Genomic DNA, 21,392 nt, shown 5'->3' on the forward strand with positions numbered 1-21,392 from the left:
AAGGTCAAATTCAAGAATGACTTTGTCCAGAGCATATCTTCTTCATACATGGAGGGATTTTGATGAAAGTTGGCACAATTGTTCATCATCATGAGACGGAGTGTCGTGCGCAAGAACCAGGTCCCTAGCTCTAAGGTCAAGGTCACACTTAGAGGTCAAAGGATACAAGAAAGAAAACTTTGTCTGGAGCATATCTTCTTCATGCATAGAGGGATTTTGATATAACTTGGCACAAATGTTCATCACCACGAGGCGGAGTGTCATGCACAAGAACCAGGTCCCTAGGTCTAAGTTCAAGGTCACACTTAGAGGTCAAAGGATACAAGAATGAAAACCTTGTCCGGAGCATTTCTTCTTCATGCATAGAGGGATTTTGATATAACTTTGCACAAATGTTCACCACCACGAGGCGGAGTGTCATGCGCAAGAACCAGGTCCCTAGGTCAAAGGTCAAGGTCACACTTAGAGGTCAAAGGTCAGATACAAGAATGACTTTGTCCGAAGCATTTCTTCTTCATGCATAGAGGGATTTTGATGTAACTTGGCACAATTATACACCATCATGAGACGAAGTGTCATGGGCAATTCCCTTCTTTAGAATTACTTCCCTTTGTTGTTACTATAAATAGCTTATATTGTAACTTTTTCATTACTAGTTGTAGGGAAAAATCGAGACCACTTTTCTGTAGTACAACATGCATGCTACATCCAATTATGAGGTGTATTTTGACTAATCTCTACCTGGTAAAGATTTTTGTGTGGACTAACAATTTTTTGGGGGATTTTTTTTTTTTTTTTTTTTAAAAAGATTATCTTCCCTTAGTTGTTACTATAAATAACTTATATTGTAACTTTTTTATAATTGACCATAGGGAAAAAACAAGACCACTTTTCTGTGGTACAACATGGATGTTACTTTCAAATTTTAGGTGTATTTTAAGGTATCTCTACCTGGTAAGGAGTTTTTTTGTGGACTTAGAAAAACAAATGACTTACAATGATTACTAAACAACCACAAAATTAAAATTCCATTTGCAAATACAGGTGCTAGAGTAAAGAAATTTGCTGTGACGGGCGTATATTGTGACATTCTGGCACTCTTGTTGATAATGGTAAATATGTGCTTTCCATTAAAGTCTTTTCTTGGCAAATTTAACAGGCATTACTGGTAGTAAGAAATACTCTCTGTGGTATTTTTTTTCTAAATTTCAGATATACTGTGTCTAGACTCAGGTGATTTCAAACTTCATTTTTGTCCTAGGTACAATGTATATAGGCTATAGTGCAGTCATGCATGCCCAGCAATAGGTATGTTTGTATCTTGGGGCAAAATTAGAGTCACTCATATCTAAACATCATCATTCTGTCACAGTCAGTTGGTCCCTCTGTCAGTCAGTCCCTCTGTCGGTCAGTCTGCCCATCAGTCTGAAAGCTTACCTCCAAAAGCATTAAACGAATTTTCAAAGAGCTACAAATAAAATTAATGTTCATCATTGTGGTACAATAATATATATATTAGGACCTAGAACACTAGGGTCAATTTCAAGGTCACAGTTGAAGCTCAGTGGTTAAGTAGGTTTATTTAGTGTTTGCATCATATCAAGAGTTTTAATCAGTTGAGAATCTGTTTACCTTATCAAGAGGATGTGCAGAGCCCATTGCCTAGGTCTGTAGGTCTAAGATCATGGTCACACTTGGAAGCCAGAGGTCAAATTGCATAACTTTTTGTCTGAACATATCTTCTCAATCACTGAAAACATAATAAATATTGATTAAGGCCATACAGTCCATATGAAGGACAATACTTGAACTATGAGTGGCTGTTTGCAATAATTTTGTACTCACTCAGTAACATTCAATATTTTGATTTCAAGGACATAAATTTGATGAGCTATTTATAGTAACTTTTCAGTATCATGATTATGGTTTGGTGAGCTTTTATTCTTGGGCAGATTTCCACCAAACCTGACAGAAATAATCCATGCCGAGCTAAATTTAGCATATTGTCAGTATGATGTGGTTCATTGATTTTTATGCCCCCCTTTGAAAAAGGAGGGGTATATTGTTTTGCAGATGTCAGTCGGTCGGTCTGTCGGTCGGTCGGTCGGTTGGAATGTAGACCAATCCGTTTCCAGATGATAACTCAAGAACGCTTGGGCCTAGGATCATGAAAGTTGATAGGGAGGTTGGTCATCACCAGCAGATGACCCCTATTGATTTTGAGGTCTGTATGTCAAAGGTCAAGGTCACAGTGACCCTGAATAGTAAAACGCTTTCCGGATGATAACTCAAGAACACTTGGGCCTAGGATCATGAAAGTTGATAGGGAGGTTGGTAATGACCAGCAGATGACTATTGATTTTGAGGTCAGTATGTTAAAGGTCAAGGTCACAGTGACCCTGAACAGTAAAACGGTTTCCGGATGATAACTCAAAAATGCTTGGGCCTAGGATCATGAAAGTTGATAGGGAGGTTGGTAATGACCAGCAGATGACCCCTATTGATTTTAAGGTCAGTATGTTTAAGGTCAAGGTCACAGTGACCCTGAACAGTAAAACAGTTTCCGGATGATAACTCAAGAACGCTTAGGCCTAGGGTCGTGAAAGTTGATAGGGAGGTTGTTAATGACCAGCAGATGACCCCTATTGATTTTGAGGTCAGTATGTCAAACGTCAAGGTCACAGTGACCAGGAACAGTAAAATGGTTTCCAGGCAATAACTCAAGAACGCTTGGGCCTAGTGTCAGGAAAATTGATAGTTAGGTTGGCCATGACCAGCAGATGACCCCTATTGATTTTGAGGTCATTAGGTCAAAAGGTCAAGGTTACATTGGTCAGGAACAGTTAAATGGTTTCTGATCTTCTTGTCCAAAACCATAGGGCCTAGGGCTTTGATATTTGGTATGTAGCAAAATCTAGTGGTCCTCTACCAAGATTGTTCAGATTATTTCCCTGGGGTCAAATATGGCCCCACCCCTAAGGTCACATGGTTTATATAGACTTATATAGGAAAAAAACTTTGAAAAACCTCTTGTCCAAAACCACAGGGCCTAGGACTTTGATATTTTGTATATGACATCATCTAGTGGTCCTCTACTAAGATTATTCAAATTATTCCCCTAGGGTCAGATATGGCTCCGTCGTGGGGGTCACATGGTTTACATATACTTATATAGGGAAAAACTTTGAAAATCTTCTTGTCCAAACCACAAAGACTATGGCTTTGGTAATTTGTAATGTAGCATCATTTAGTGGTTCTCTACCAAGTTTGTTCAAGTTATCCCTCTCGGGTCAAATATGGCCCCGCCCCAGAGGTCATATGGTTCATATAGACTTATACAGGGAAAAACTTAGAATCTTCATGTCCATAACTTACATCATTCAAATTTGGACCACATGTATAGTTTTGAGTGGCAAGATGAACCTTGACATGAGTTGACCTTGATCTTGACCTAGTGACCTACTTTCACATTTCTGTACCTACAGCCTTCAAATTTGGATCACATGCATAGGTTTGTGTACTGAAAAAAACTTTGACCTTGTTATTGACCTAGTGACCTACTTTCACATTTTTGAAGGTACAGGCTTCAAATTTGGACCACATGCATAGCTTTTTGTTCCAAAATAAAATTTGACCTTGATTTTGACCTAGTGACCTGTACTTTCACATTTCTCAAGCTACAGCCTTTAAATTTGAACCACAAGCATAGTTTTGTGTTCCGAAATGGAATTTGTGTTTACAGTGAGCATATAATTTCTGTTCCTTGTGCAATTACTGAATGCATCAAGGGGGGCATTTCGTGTTCGACGAGCTCTTGTCAGTGAGGTCATGGTCCTTGATTTGTTGTAGTTTATCTTGTCTGCATATTGAGGTTGCTAACTTCAGTTCACATGCCCTTCGCTGATGTGGGTTTGAAACCTCTATTTGGAGAAGAATTCTCTATATGTGGAAGTCATCCAGCTGGCTTATGGAAAGTAAGTGGTTCTACCCATTGATATTCAGTGGAGTTAAAGTAAAATTTTATGATCTTTTGACCACTTCTCTTATTTTACTGGGTGGACTCAGACCAAACCGTACAGGAGTAATCAGTGTCAGGCATAATTGTACATCAAGCCTAGGTTCACTTATTGTTGGCATGTACCGATTGAGTGGTTTTCATCAGAGTTATGGCCCTTGATTTATTTTTTTACAGTGTTTACACTACTTGTTATATACCATCAGGCTGAATTTCACCAAACCGAAGTACTAATGTAAAAACTATGCAATATCATGTGGTATTTTTGCAGTTAAACAAAAATTCTGGCCAACAGGAATTCATTTATTTACAGTTCATATATAATAATAAACCAGATAAGGGCAAGTTTACTTAAAATTGTGAAATAACAGTATTCTTTTTGTTCCAGAAATATAATGTTGAAACATCATGTAGAAATCGTCAGTGTTTTATGATAATGATGGACTTGTTGTATGAACATGGGAGGTTTGAAGATGTGGTTTCCCTTCTTACTGCAGCTGATAATTATCTAGACAGAAAGTATCCTGAACTTACAAATCTAGTCCTTGCATCACTCTACAGAATGGTATGATATTGCCAGTTTTGTACTGACACTTTAGGAATGCTCATAGAATAATACATGTATAGTATTTATTACATAATTTATGCATATATATAAATATACAATCACATTTAATTATCCACCTGGGGCCTCTGTGGCCGAGTGGTTAAGGTCGCTGACTTCAAATCACTTGCCCCTCATCGATGTGGGTTCGAGCCTCACTCGGGGTGTTGAATTCTTCATGTGAGGAAGCCATCCAGCTGGCTTACGGAAGGTCGGTGGTTCTACCCAGGTGCCCGCTCGTGATGAAATAATGCTCGGAGGGGCACCTGGGGTCTTCCTCCACCATTAAAGCTGGAAAGTCGCCATATGACCTATCATGTGTCGGTGCGACGTTAAATCCAACAAAAAAAAAAAAAATTAATTATCCACATGAAGAATTCAATGCCCCAAATGAGGCTTGAACCCAAATGACTTGCCATTTATCGATGCTCGAGCCTCACTCGGGGCGTTGAATTCTTCATGTGAGAAAGTCATCCAGCTGGATTACGGAAGGTCGGTGGTTCTACCCAGGTGCCCGTTTGTGATGAAATAATGCACAGAGGGGCACCTCGGGTCTTCCTCTATCAACGCTGGAAAGTTACCATATGACCAATAATTGTGCCAATGCGAAGTTAGACCTAACCAAATGAATAAATAAAATATATCTCTGTATCTAAAGATCTGAAAACAAGCTTTTACTGAAAATTTATGTAAATTATCTTCCCTTTCAAGAGTCTTATTTTTAGCTCACCTGTCACATAGTGACAAGGTGAGCTTTTGTGATCGCCCATTGTCCATCGGCGGCATCCGTCATCCATCCACAATTTCTTGTGAACACAATAGAGACTACATTTTGCGATAGATTTTAACCCAACTTGCACACAACTTGTATTGGCATAATATCTCGGTTCTTTTCGAAAACTGGCCAGATCCCTTTATGGGTTCCAGAGTTATGGTCCATTAAAGGGCCAAAATTCGCTATTTTGGCTTGTGAACATGGTAGAGATCACATTTTGCAATATATTTTACTCAAGCTTGCACACAACTTGCATTGGCATAGTATCTCAGTTCCTTTCGGAAACTGGCCAGACCCCATCATGGGTTCCAGAGTTGTGGCCCCTTAAAGGGCCAAAATTTGCTAGTTTGGCTTTTGCAGCCATATAGAGACTTCATTAATTTTATGGCTCGATTTAATTAATACAAATTTGCAAAATATCTTTAACAACACTAGATCTTGGATTCCATGATGAATCTGTCAGATCCAATCATAGGTTTCGGAGTTAAGGCCCCTGGTTGGCCCCTGAATGAGCCAAAATTTGTTGATTTATACCTTGTGAACACAACTGAAGTGACATTTTACATTCGATTTTAACCACACTTACACACAACTTAAGTCACAATAAGTTTGAAAACCTGCTAGATTCCATTGTGTGTTCTAGAGTTACTGCCCTTTTCTTTTTTGGCCATATAGAGGTTTCATTTATGCTTTGATTTGTTACAAAGTTGCACAGAATGTTTATCTTGATGATCTCTAGGCCAAGTTCGAAACTGGATCATGTGGGGTCAAAAACTAGGTCTTGTTGATGAAGCTTGGTCAGAATGATCTTGATGATTGTTCTGCCAAGTTCCAACTGGTTCAAAAACAAGGTCACCAGGTCAGATCAAAGGAAAAGCTTGTTAACACTCTTGAGGCCACATTTATGACCCTATCTTCATGAAACTTGGCCAGAATGTTTATCTTCATGATTCCTAGGCCAAGTTTGAAACTGGGTCATGTGGAGTCAAAAACTAGGTCACCACTCAAATCAAAGGAAAAGCTTGTTTTACATAGACTAATTTTTTTTTAAGTGGCAAAGAAATTTGGACCACAAGTATAATGTTTGATGCAGATTTCAATATTCTTAATTGTTACCAACAGACCTACTTTTTTGTTTTTGAAGTTACAGCATAGAAATTTTGTATAAGTTTTGATACAGATTTCAATTCTTATCTTGAATAATCTTAATCTTGACCTACTGACTACAGCATAGAAATTTGGACCACATTTATTACTTTTGATGCAGATTTCAATACTCATCTTTAATATTCTTAAACCTGACCTACTGACCTACTTTCTTGTTTTTGAAGTTACAGCAAAGACATTTTGACCACCTGTATAGTGTTTGATACAGATTTCAATACTCATTTTAAACAGTCTTAATCATGACCTGCTGACCTACTTACCTACTTTCCTGTTTTTGAAGATACAGCATTGAAATATGGACCACCTGTATAATTTTTATTACAGTTTTAAATTCTCATCTTGAATAGTCTTCATCTTGACCTGCTGACCTACTTTCTTGTTTTTGAAGGTACAGCATAGAAATTTGGACCACATGTATAACTTTTGATATAGATTTCAATACTCATCTTTAATATTCTTAACCCTGATCTACTGACCTACTTGCTTGTTTTGCTACAGCAAAGAGATTTGGACCACCTGTATAATTTTGTAACAGATTTCAGTAGTAATCTTAAATAATCTGTACCATAAGCTATTTTTATACGCCCAAAGGGACGTATTATGTTATGCCCTTGGTGTCCGTCCGTCTGTCTGTCCATAAGCAATTTTGTGTCCTCTCTGTAACTCTTGAACCCCTTGAAGGATTTTGAAGAAACTTGACACAAATGTTCACCACATCAAGACGACGTTCAGAGCGCATGTTCTGGATGGCTTGCTTCAAGGTCAAGGTCACACTTAGGGGGTCAAAGGTCATATGAGTGGGTTTCATGTCTGCTCTGTAACTCTTGACCCCCTTGAAAGATTTCAAAGAAACTTGACACAAATATTCAGCACATCAAGACGATGTGAAGAGCACATGTTCTGGATGTCTTGCTTCAAGGTCAAGGTCACACTTAGGGGTCAATAGTCATATGAGTGTGTTTTGTGTCCGCTCTGTAATTCTTGAACTGCTTGAAGGATTGTAAAGAAACTTTGCACAAATGTTCACCACATCGAAACGACTAGCGCATGTTCTGGATGTCTCGCTTCAAGGTCAGGGTCACATTTAGGGGTCAAAGGTCATTGCTCTGTAACTCTTGAACCCCTTGAAAGATTTCAAAGAAACTTGACACAAATGTTTACGACATTGAGACGATGTGCCAAGCGCATGTTCTGGATGGCTAGCTACAAAGTCAAGGTAACACTTAGGGGTCAAAGGTCATACCTTTGGGTGTATATTGGTGCTCTTGTTACTCTCATCAGGGTTAGTTACTTTTAGTTTACAGTTTGATGGCAAGGTTCAGAAACACACTGTTCTGTGAAATCATTTTAATTTTATGGGCACAAAATTTCATGCTTTGTCCAAAACAGATATTTCTTGGGGGATATAAATTTGTGGATTTCAGGTTTTGAATACAAAATGCATGGGAACTTTATTTGTTCATTGGGATTTTGCTTAGGGGATTGACTCAGAATCCATGCGTATTAGTCACCCCATGTAAATTAATGATTTCACAGTATCTTCTTTACAAATGCACTTGTTATCACCTAGTGTCACTTAAGGATCGGTCTTGGTAAGGGGCAGGCATCTTGTGGTTTAAGGTCATGTGCCAAAAGGTAAAGTTAGATATGGTCAGATATTGTATTAGTGTTGGTTACAGTTTTATGGCAAGCTCCTCTTATTTACTCTCATCAGGGTTAGTTACTTTTAGTTTAAAGTTTGATGGCAAGGTTCAGAAACCTCTGTGAAATCATTTTAATTTGATGGGCACAAAATTTCATGCTTTAAGACAAGACTATGCTTGGCTACTGATACAGCCCCATTTAAAGCAGCACAGATGCTTTTATTGCATCTGTTATCATTAAACTTAACACAGGAACTGGTCTTAGTGAGAGGGAAGACAGTTTATCTGTATTTTTGTGTGTGGTGTACCAAAATTGTGTCTCTGTGACTATGACCTTTTTTTTGAGAGTAATTTTACAGGGAGGTGATATTAGGCTGTTATATCCCTCTTGTTTGGGGTATAGTCAAATGTCTATTGAGCAGTTTCGCAAAATGGTAAATTTTAGGCATTTTCATTTATAGAATATTTAAACAATCTCAATAAAATGATCTAAATGCGATAAAAAACCCAGTAAAATTGACATTTAAATTCTTTAGATTAATTAGTATTTACTCTATTTTTCTGTAGAATACAAGAGAATCCCTTGAAAAGATGATGACATTTTTGAACGAGTTATGTCTAGACCCTGTCCAGCTGACAAACAGATGTGCATTGTTAAGTGTGATGTTAGCTTATAAACAGGTACAGATTAATAGCTTATAAATAGATGATGTTTTTCAGCTTATACAAATACAGGTGAAATTGTTCATTTTACAAATCTGTAATGGTTGTAGATTTTTAGCTTGACAATACTAAGTGTATGGAGAGTTATCCTACTTGACCCTGCGTCAGCGTCCTTCTGCATCCACACTTTGGTTAATGTGTTGATGCACTTTCCCTTTATCTATATAATTATGTGATGAATTTGCTTAAAACTTAAAATAGCTATTCCTCATCATCACCCAAATCATATGGTTCAAGGGCCATAACTCTGAGACAAATATTTCATGAATTATCCCCCCTTTTTACTTCGAATTATATGCACTTTCACTCTACCTCAGTTATAACTGACTAGAATTGATTCAAACTTTAATCAGTTGTTTCACATCATCACCTACATCATAAGACACAAGGTACCAATTTTTCATAAATTATGCCCCCTTTTTACTTAGAATTTCAGATTAATTTTGATGCATTTTCACTATGTCTCTGTTATTACTGGAGGGATTTGATTCAAACTTATAATAGTTGTTCCACATCATCACCCACATCATGCGACCATAACACTTGCACCAGTATTTATTGAATTATGTCCCCTTTTAACTTAGAATTTCTGGTTAATTATGTCCCCTTTTAACTTAGAATTTCAGGTTAATTTTGGTACACTTTCACTTTATCTTTGTTATTGCTTAAAGAATTTGATCCAAACTTATATAGTTACTCCACATCATTACCCACAACTTATGACACAAGGTCCATAATGCTCTATAAGTAGAGTATTTAAATTACTGTGACAGGCATGTATTGTGGCAGTTTGGAGTTTTTGCACTTTAAAGCATTTAAAGTGAAAAAAACAGCAAAAGGCCATGTGTCCTTGTTTACATATGACCATTTAGACTATGCTTGGCTACTGATACAGCCCCATTTCAAGCAGCACAGATGCTTTTGTCTGTCTGTTTGTCAATCACTCTAACCTTAGCCAGAGCATCACTCCTAAAGTACTGAAAAGATTTAAATGAAACTTGAGATAGTTACCATTGAGAGAGTGCAGTGCACAAGAATCATAATTAGTCCCCTACTGGTGGAACACCGGAGGGAACTATAGGAATGCCCTAAGTCTGACTGTCAATCTGTCCATCTGCAAATCTGGATCCTGCAATTACTCTAGAAGTATTAAAGCTAGGTTCATAAAATCTGGTGTGTGGATAGAGGGCAATATGTAGAAAATGCACATACAAATTATTCTTATAGGTCAAAGGTCAAGGTCTCTATTGAAGGTCAAGTAAAAAAAGTTTCTGCTCCATAACTTTTATATGCATGGATGGATTATCTTAGCAGTACACACAAACGTTCCCATAGATGAGACAATGTGTCAACACATGATCTATGCTTGACAGTTAAAGGTCAAGGTCACTGTTTAAGGTCAAGAGAAAATTAATTTCTGTCCCATAACTTTTAATTGTATTGTAGGATTTTTTATTACTATATACACAGAAATGTTTCCCATGGTTAGACTATTTGTCACACTCATGACCCATTGTTGTCGGTCGAAGGTCAAGGTCACTATAGAAGATCAAGTGAAAATTTGTTTCCGCTCCATAACTCTTATGTGCATTGAGGGATTATCTTAATACTGCACACAAATGTTCCCCATGATGAGACAGTATGTTGTGTACATGATCTATGATTGTAGGTCAAGGTCACTATTAAAGTTTAAGTAAAAAATAGTTTTGTTTCTTAGCTCCTAAATGCCTTGAAGCATTTTTAGCTCGACTATTCGAAGAATAAGTAGAGCTATCCTACTCACCATGGCATCGGCGTCAGTGTAGGCATCGGCGTCACACCTTGGTTAAGTTTTTCGTACCAGTCCACATTTTGACAAAGTCTTTTGAGATAAAGCTTTGAAACTTTCAACACTTGTTTACCATCATCATGGCCAGTTATAGGCAAGAGCACATAACTCCATCAAGGATTTCGGCTGAATTATGGCCCCTTTTGACTTAGAAATCATGGTTAAGTTTTTCGTACCAGTTCATATTTTGACAATTATTCCCCCTTTTGAACTTAAAACTCTTTTGATATTTAACCTTTTTGGGTAATATTTTCCTGCTTCTGGGACAACATTTCGAATAGTCGAGCTTGGCTGTCTTATGGACAGCTCTTGTTTAGTATAATAGTCTCTATCTGTAGGAAAGAGAAAATAACTCTGTCATCTATTTTGGCTGAATTATGGCCCTTTTTGGACTTTGAAGTTGGTTCTGTTTTCATACAAGTCCATGTTTTGTCAAAACTATTTGACATATGGCTTTTAAACTTTGAACACTTGTTTATCATTATGATTTCCATCTGTAGGCAAGAGTACATAACTATTTTAACTGAATTTAATATGGCCCTTTTTTGACTTTGAAATTGCCTCATATCTTGCCATTTAGTGCAAGACTTATCGAAATCAAAGTAATATAGGAACATTGTTTGTCTAATCTATTTATTTCTTTTGTCTGAATATCCGTGGAAATATTTTGACCCCATTCTTCAATCAATTCTTCGAATAGTCGAGCGCGCTGTATCACACAAGACATATGATCATTTGCACAAGATGCTTATAGACTTTATTCCTCTTAAAGAAGCTATATCACACAAGACATGTGATCATTTGCACGAGATGGTTATAGACTTTATACCTCTTAAAGAAGCTATATCACACAAGACATGTGATCATTTGCACAAGATGCTTATAGACTTTATACCTCTTAAAGAAGCTATATCACACAAGACATGTGATCATTTGCACAAGATGCTTATAGACTTTATACCTCTTAAAGAAGCTATATCACACAAGACATGTGATCATTTGCACAAGATGGTTATAGACTTTATTCCTCTTAAAGAAGCTATATCACACAAGACATGTGATCATTTGCACAAGATGCTTATAGACTTTATACCTCTTAAAGAAGCTATATCACACAAGACATGTGATCATTTGCACAAGATGCTTATAGACTTTATTCCTCTTAAAGAAGCTATATCACACAAGACATGTGATCATTTGCACGAGATGGTTATAGACTTTATACCTCTTAAAGAAGCTATATCACACAAGACATGTGATCATTTGCACAAGATGCTTATAGACTTTATACCTCTTAAAGAAGCTATATCACCCAAGACATGTGATCATTTGCACAAGATGGTTATAGACTTTATTCCTCTTAAAGAAGCTATATCACACAAGACATGTGATCATTTGCACGAGATGGTTATAGACTTTATACCTCTTAAAGAAGCTATATCACACAAGACATGTGATCATTTGCACGAGATGCTTATAGACTTTATTCCTCTTAAAGAAGCTATATCACACAAGACATGTGATCATTTGCACGAGATGGTTATAGACTTTATACCTCTTAAAGAAGCTATATCACACAAGACATGTGATCATTTGCACAAGATGCTTATAGACTTTATACCTCTTAAAGAAGCTATATCACACAATGCACATGATCATTTGCATGAGATGGTTATAAACTTTATACCTCTTAAAGAAGCTATATCACACAATGCACATGATCATTTGCACGAGATGGTTATAGACTTTATACCTCTTAAAGAAGCTGTATCACACAATTCACACGATCGTTTGCATAAATTATGATGATTATAGAATTTATTCCTCTTAAAGAAGCTATATCACACAGTGCACATGATCATTTGCATATGATGGTTATAGAATTTATTCATCTAAAAGAAGCTATATCACACAATGCACATGGTCATTTGCACAAGATGGTTATAGACTTTATTCCTCTTAAAGATGCTATATCACACAATGCACATGATCATTTGCACAAGATGGTTATAGACTTTATTCCTCTTAAAGAAGCTATATCACACAATGCACATGATCATTTGCACAAGATGGTTATAGACTTTATTCCTCTTAAAGATGCTATATCACACAATGCAGATGATCATTTGCACAAGATGGTTATAGACTTTATTCCTCTTTAAAGATGCTATATCACACAATGCAGATGATCATTTGCACAAGATGGTTATAGACTTTATTCCTCTTAACGATGCAATATCACACAATGCACGTAATCATTTGCACAAGATGGTTATAGACTTTATTCCTCTTAAAGAAGCTATATCACACAATGCACGTGATCATTTGCACAAGATGGTTATAGAATTTATTCATCTAAAAGAAGCTATATCACACAATGCAGATGATCATTTGCACAAGATGGTTATAGACTTTATTCCTCTTAAAGATGCTATATCACACAATGCACATGATCATTTGCACTTGAGAAATCTGACACAGGAAGCATCAATGTGTTCCTCTGATATATGTGTCAGTATTTGCTGAGTTTGATTATATCACTCACTTCCAGTGGAGAAATAGAAAAGCATTTATATGTGCTTGCCTACAAATCTAAATGTTTAAATTTGGACAAAATAAGAAGTGTTTCATCAGTGGTTGTTATGTATGATATTATTTATGTCATAGGTTTATTCTTCAGGATGAAGTGGAACTGATGTTGGAAATATTACAACTCCCAATATTTCATGTTTGTAGTAAAAAGTTTATCTCGACAATACCAAATATGAAGGTAATCTTTCCAGTTCATACATATTTTTTTCATATGAGTGCATACATGTTTTGTTAAATCACCTGGGTAGGTTAACAAAGGAAACCTTGGACTGCCACCCAAGAGGTGATAAGTTAATTAAGTAAGCTTTGCAAAATTAACGTTCTCACAAAGATCACAAAATGAATATTGTTTCCACCATGTCAGTCCTTTGTGGAGGACAAGTAGAAAATTGGTAGATTATTATTCTTTTATTAGCTCACCTGTCACATAGTGACAGGATGAGCTTTTGTGATCGTCCATCCACAATTTCTTGTCTGCACGATAATGGTTTCATTTATAATTTTATTTTAACCAAACTTGCACACAACTTGTATCACCATAAGATCTTGGTTCCTTTCTTGAACTGGCCAGATGCCATTATGGGTTCCAGAGTTATGGCCCCTGAAAGGGCCAAAATTAGCTATTTTGACCTTGTCTGCACAATAGCAGCTTTATTTATGATTTGATTTTTACCAAACTGGCACACAAGTTGTATCACCATAAGATCTTGGTTCCTTTCTTGAACTGGCCAGATCCCATAATGGGTTCCAGAGTTATGGCCACTGAAAGGGCCAAAATTAGCTATTTTGACCTTGTCTGCACAATAGCAGCTTCATTTATGATTTGAATTTAATCAAACTTGCACAAAACTTGTGTTACCATAAGATTTCAGTTCCTTTCTTGAACCGGCCAGATCCCATAATGGGTTTCAGAGTTATGGCCCCTGAAAGGGCCAAAATTAGCTATTTCGACCTTGTCTGCGCAATAGCAGCTTCATTTATGATTTAATTTTAACCACACATGCACAGAGCTTGTATCACCACAAGATCTTGATTCCTTTCTTGAACTGGCCAGATTCCATTATGGGTTCCAGAGTTATGGCCCCTCATAGGGCCAGAATTAGCTATTTTGACCTTGTCTGCATAATAGCAGCTTCATTTATGATTTGAATTTAATCAGACTTGCACAAAAACTTGTGTCACCATAAGATCTTGGTTTCTTTCTTGAACTGGCCAGATCCCATAATGAGTTCCAGAGTTATGGCTCCTGAAAGGGTCAGAATTAACTATTTTGACATTGTCTGCACAATAGCAGCTTCATTTATGATTTGATTTTAACCAAACTTGCACACAACTTGTATCACCATAAGATCTCGATTCCTTTTTATCTGTTGGTTAGCAATTTCCCTTCTGCTCTGTAACTCTTTAACCCCTTGAAGGATTTCAAAGAAACCTGACACAAATGTTCACCTGATCAGAATGATGTACAGAGCGCATGTTTCGGATGGCTCACTTCAAGGTCAAGGTCACACTTAGGGGTCAAAGGTCATATGACTTTGTCTTGTGTGTATATTGCTCTGCATTTGCATTGCATTGCAGTGCTCTTGTTTTTATTTGGCAGATCCTTCTTTTGTTCATTTACAATAATTGTTTTTAATTACTTCCCTTTTATGTTACTATAAATAGCTTATTTAGTAACTTTTTTATTATTGGCCGTAGGAAAAAACCCGAGACCACTTTCCTGTGGTACAACATGGATGGTACCTCCAATTTATAAGTGTATTTGACATATCTGTACCTTTAAGAAAATTTCAACTATATTTTCTCATGATTCTTTTTATTGATCTTGATTATGATTTTTGACCTTCTTGTCCTTAAGTGCAATGATGACAGGTGAGCGATATAGGGCCATTATGGCCCTCTTGTATGTCATATCTGCCACTTTGTTAGATATGTATGCAAATATCTGATAAAACAAAGCAGAACATCTGTATTAGCAGATACATGTATTTCCATATCCATGATTTTAGCTATTGTAACCACTCACTATCCATCTTCTGTTAGTAAGTATCTGCCTTTCTTGAAATGATATTTCCTCCTAAACTGCTCAGCCAGTATCAATTAAATTTTATTGGAATGATCCCTGGGTGGTCCTATTTCAAACTTGTTCAAATAGTTTGTAGGTACCACAACAACTAAAACATAGAAGAATCTTCAAAGGACATCTCCTTTACTTGTTTTCTATTTTAGAATAATTTCACAAAATTTTATGTTCACAGTGTTCCCAAAAACCCCCGTAGCAAAAGTGCTAGAAAAACTCAAGTTTTCACCCCCCAACTTAAGCAAGTGGGAACACGGGTTCCTTGGCTCTATGGAAACCTGTGAAAATCTTTTCTTGAGAGTCTGCAAGACAGATTCCAAAATAATTTAGCAGAAATATTGCTTGATTGATTCGCTATCAAACTTGCTACCTGTTTTAGATCTGATGTGAAACATGGGTGAGCAAACAAGAGCCATCGCTGCCCTCTTGTCTGTGTATGCCAAGAAAAATAAATGTTCTTTTAGTTTGTCTTTACGAAGCTGTACATTCACTTTATCTCTGTCATTACTTGGAGAATTTGCTTCAAACTTAAAATGGTTACTGTGAAATCATTTAATTTCATTGGCACAAAATTTTGTGGTTTTGGCCAAAATGGCTGTTTCATGGGGACGTAAATTCGTGGATTTTCAATTTTTGAAAAAAATATTTTCATAATTTCCACAGGAGTAGATCTAGTATATCATTTTATTCTTACATGTGAAACCTACGCGTGTCAAACAGTGCTACCATGGTTACCGAATTTGCAATCTACGCCGCGGGAGATTAGCGAGTGATCATCCGCGTTATCTATAATTATACAACCCTTAATTTGCAAAACTTAATGAAACTGTGAAATATTCAATAAGAAAAGTCGGCGCCCATTAAAAAGTGTCAAAAGTTTTTTAACTGTAGCGCCTGGGATATAGTCTTGCACAACGAAACAAATATAAAGTTCATCACATTGATCATTAACAAGAACTAGTTACTAGTATTGTATTGCAAATGAAAAGAAAAACTATTATAGATTTACTGATTTTATGTTGCTAAAAATGTGTTTTTGCACACGATTGCTAGACTTCCATCCGAATGTTGATGTTTTTTTCAAAATGATTGCGTGTCTGCTTCTAAAATTACAAACTGTGTTGAACTTGTGCATGTGTTATTTCCTGCCGAGAAACGTGTAATGTGAATTGAGTAATAATGCATCGGACGCAAATCTAGCAATTAATTTATAATATTTAATAGTCCCAAAGTAGTAGTAGTTTACTACATGTCAGTAAATATAAACATAAACATTATAGAGCGGGCGAAAAAATTCAAATAACAATCGCAGCATAGTGCGGTTGACACGTGACGCTATGTCAAACTTCTATTTTTATTATCTACTTTTGTCATAAACAAACCACGGGTAAATGTCTGAATGAAATAGTCTTGTTTTGTTACGATGCATACCTATGTTTATCGTTGATGGAGCCTCCATAAACTACACGAAAGCTGCAGATCAGTACTGCCGCATGCACACAACTACGAACCAGATCAGACGGCTATGGTGTCTTTTCTGGAGACATTGAGGACAATTTACATTATCGTGGATATAATTTGTTTGTTGGGACTTAATTTCGTGGTTGAGCTGAACCACGAAATCCACGAAAATTAATCCTCCATGAATAATAATGATTTCACAGTATGCCTAATCATAACCAAACCAAGGGCCATGATTATTTCACCAACATTTCATGAATTATCCCCCCTTAAACTTAGAATTTCAGGTTAAAATTTTGGTGCATGTTCACTTTTCTGTGTTATCATTCTCCCACCACACAGTGATGTGGAAGACATATTGATTTACTCCTGTCTGTGTGTGTGTCTGTCACAGATCTTGTCCACACTCAGTCGACCATTTCTCATCCGGTCTTCACCAAACTTGAACAAAATGTGTTTGCAAAACTTGAACAAAATGTGTTTGCCAATAAGTCCTCGGCCAAGTTCGATAACTAGCCAAATCGGCCCAGGCACTTCGGAATTATGGCCCTTGAAACTTGTTTTTGATAATCAAAGCACTGAAAGTCTGATAAGGCAGTTGAGGTCTTGGCGCATGGTTGACTCATATACTACTATTCAGATGATTAGGCAGTTGTGGGAGACATGCGCTTTTCTCAAAAGCAGCTCTAGTTACTTCATGAATTTGATTCAAACATAAAAAAAGTTGTTTCACATGATCATGCACATCATCAGACTTAAAGGCCTAGATTTTGGCAGTGGGCCAAGGGTTTTTTGTCTTCACCAGCACAGTTGGGGGCTAATGACCATCACAGTATGGCTCCAATAAACAAGGGTCATTGTTTATTGGAGAGCCAGTCTACCTTACAAGTGTATCTATTAGTGAGAAGGGGAAATTATGTAATTTATTTTAAATTAATGAATAATTGATAAGTTTTAAACTTATACTAGTTATTTTTGGCATTTCTATGTAAAGAAAAATATTTGTTGATCAAACACAATAATAAAATAATCAGAAACTTATTTTCACAATAATGAAATAATGAGAAACTTACTAAAAGAAATATGCAAGTTTTTATTTTTTCAAATTCTGTCTGGAGAATTGTGATATTTTAGAAAAATGTGACTTTCACTCATCTAAAGCTTGCAGAATACTGTAAATAACATTTGTCTAGAACTGAAAACAGAATGTGCATTTCAAAGTTACAAAGCAAAGCATGAAAAAGTCACTTTTGGCAACACACTGAAAAGGAAAATTGAGTATAGATGGAACACAATAATTTTGTATTCAAATAATGTTAATTACATGAATACAATAAAATCAATTTCCAATTCGAAAAAAATTGTTTGTCAACACAAAGAACTCATGAAGTTTTCACTATACTTGTGTTTTATTATCATTATTATTTTCAATATTAATACTGTATCTTTTATCATCCTATATGTAATATAATAATAATAATAATAATATGATAATAATGATAATTAATAATAATGATTATGATTATTTTTATTATTATTATTATAACATTAAAGTAGTAGTTATTATTATCTATATAATATCAAAATAATAATAATTATTATTATTATTATCATTCCACATTCACTGAAGAAAAAATAATTTCTTTCAACTCCATTGCACACATCTTCATGGTCTAGTTGGGGTCCCTGCTGTGCTAATTGCCCTCTAATCAGTTACTGTTACATAATCGCTGATAAGCAGCAGATAAGATGGGAGTTGTATATTGGATTTGGGGGGGGGGGGGGACACTTATATAGTAGTGAATCTAGGCCTTTAAAGGCCTAGATTTTGGCAGTGGGCCAAGGGTTTTTTGTCTTCACCAGCACAGTTGGGGGCTAATGACCATCACAGTATGGCTCCAATAAACAAGGGTCATTGTTTATTGGAGAGCCAGTCTACCTTACAAGTGTATCTATTAGTGAGAAGGGGAAATTATGTAATTTATTTTAAATTAATGAATAATTGATAAGTTTTAAAGTTATACTAGTTATTTTTGGCATTTCTATGTAAAGAAAAATATTTGTTGATCAAACACAATAATAAAATAATCAGAAACTTATTTTCACAATAATGAAATAATGAGAAACTTACTAAAAGAAATATGCAAGTTTTTATTTTTTCAAATTCTGTCTGGAGAATTGTGATATTTTAGAAAAATGTGACTTTCACTCATCTAAAGCTTGCAGAATACTGTAAATAACATTTGTCTAGAACTGAAAACAGAATGTGCATTTCAAAGTTACAAAGCAAAGCATGAAAAAAGTCACTTTGGCAACATACTGAAAAGGAAAATTGAGTATAGATGGAACACAATAATTTTGTATTCAAATAATGTTAATTACATGAATACAATAAAATCAATTTCCAATTCGAAAAAAATTGTTTGTCAACACAAAGAACTCATGAAGTTTTCACTATACTTGTGTTTTATTATCATTATTATTTTCAATATTAATACTGTATCTTTTATCATCCTATATGTAATATAATAATAATAATAATAATAATGATAATAATGATAATTAATAATAATGATTATGATTATTTTTATTATTATTATTATAACATTAAAGTAGTAGTTATTATTATCTATATAATATCAAAATAATAATAATTATTATTATTATTATCATTCCACATTCACTGAAGAAAAAATAATTTCTTTCAACTCCATTGCACACATCTTCATGGTCTAGTTGGGGTCCCTGCTGTGCTAATTGCCCTCTAATCAGTTACTGTTACATAATCGCTGATAAGCAGCAGATAAGATGGGAGTTGTATATTGGATTTGGGGGGGGGGGGGGGGACACTTATATAGTAGTGAATCTAGGCCTTTAAGGTACATAGCTTCAGTGCATTAAAAAAAAATGCCGCCATTTTACCTAGAAGTTCAGGTTAATTTTGATGCGTTTACCCTGTATCTCTGTTATTACTCAAGGGATTTGATTCAAACTTAAAATAATTGTTCCACATCACCATCTACACTCTATGACACAAGGACCATAACTCCCAAACCAAAAGTTTCTTTTCACTCTATTTCTGGCATTACTGCATGGATTTGATTCAAACTTAAAATACTTGTTCCGCATCATCATCCATGATATATGACATGAGAGCCATAACTGTTGCACCAACATTGCATGAGCTATGCCTTCTTTTACCTAGAATTTGAGGCATTCAGACTACATTTGTATATTATTCTTTGATATAACATTATGGATTTGATTCAAACTTAAAATAGTTCGTTCACATCATTGTTCTCATCATATGACACACAGTTGGTAATTCTTGCTCTAATATTTTAATATGAATAATATCCCCATTTTACTTAAAATTTCAATTTAATTTGTATGCCTTTCCACTATATCTCTGTTTTTACTAAATGAATTTGATTCAAACTTAAAATGGTTGTTTCACATCATCACCCTCATCATATTACACATCTATAAGTCTAGTGCAAATATATTTTGAATTATGCCACTGTTTACTTAAACATGTTAAAGTTTTGATGCACTTTCATTCTCCATCATTTGATCGGATTTGATTCAAACATGATATAGTTGTTCCACCTTACTAGTCACATGATTTGACCCATGGTGCATTACTCTTGCAGAAATATTCCATGAATTATGTCTGTTTAATACATAGTTTATGTTTTGACACACTTTCAATCTATTTTCTGTTATTGATAACTACATTTAAACTTTTGTCAAATATTGTCATGCACATCGAAGTCATTAGACACTCCAGTCTTCAGATGTGCCCTATTTCACTACCCAGCATTGAAATAGTTGTGTGTGTTGCCCTTTGTTACAGCTCTTGTTTAATATATTTGCTATCAATCAGTCCATTTTAATTCTACTTTTTAAGATACTGGCATATATAGAACTTGGAAGAGTTGAAGAGGCAGTAGACATTCTCAAGGATGCTGTAGTAAAGTACAAGAAACCTGTCCCCTTGTTTTTTCAGGAAGTTGTAAGTATTGATTGCCTGTATTGTAATAGATAATTAATATGTCTAGGTGTCAGCCCACTCACTCACCTAGCTCAGAAGAGCATAATCTACAGACCCCCGGATCATGAGTTTGATCCCAGGGTGAGGCATATGTTCTCTGTGATGATATGGTAAAAGATATTATTCACCTCAATCTCTGATTTTTGTCAAGAAGTTGACATTAACTTGCAGAATGCAGGCACAGAATCCAGGAACACTGGTTAGGTTAATTGTATGCCTTACATAAATGAAATACTGTGCTAAAACAAATAAAAAGCAAACAATCCAGGGGTCAAAATAAACCAACTTAGTAACAGTGAAAGCTTCTATTCATAGAAGAGTGCAGTTTGCATGGTCATTAGAGCACACCTAGTAAGCTTGGTAGGTAGAACACACCCAGTTAGCTTGGTAGGTAGAGCACACAAGTTAGCTTGGTAGGTAGAGCACACCCAGTTAGCTTGGTAGGTAGAG

General features: G+C 35.7%; 1 protein-coding gene across 1 annotated transcript in view; it reads left to right on the top strand.

Annotated features, from left to right (window-relative positions):
* The window catches only part of LOC123566580 (uncharacterized), a 36,830-nt gene that overhangs the window by 5,463 nt on the left and 9,975 nt on the right, over positions 1-21,392 (top strand). The window contains exons 5-8 of the mRNA XM_045360824.2: positions 4,404-4,580; positions 8,772-8,885; positions 13,436-13,525; positions 20,799-20,903. Of these exons, the coding sequence (XP_045216759.2) occupies positions 4,404-4,580; positions 8,772-8,885; positions 13,436-13,525; positions 20,799-20,903 (486 nt within the window). The remainder of the gene's footprint in view (positions 1-4,403; positions 4,581-8,771; positions 8,886-13,435; positions 13,526-20,798; positions 20,904-21,392) is intronic.

The sequence above is a fragment of the Mercenaria mercenaria genome, chromosome 8 (genome assembly GCF_021730395.1).
Source record: "Mercenaria mercenaria strain notata chromosome 8, MADL_Memer_1, whole genome shotgun sequence".
NCBI classification, from domain to species: Eukaryota; Metazoa; Mollusca; class Bivalvia; order Venerida; family Veneridae; genus Mercenaria; species Mercenaria mercenaria.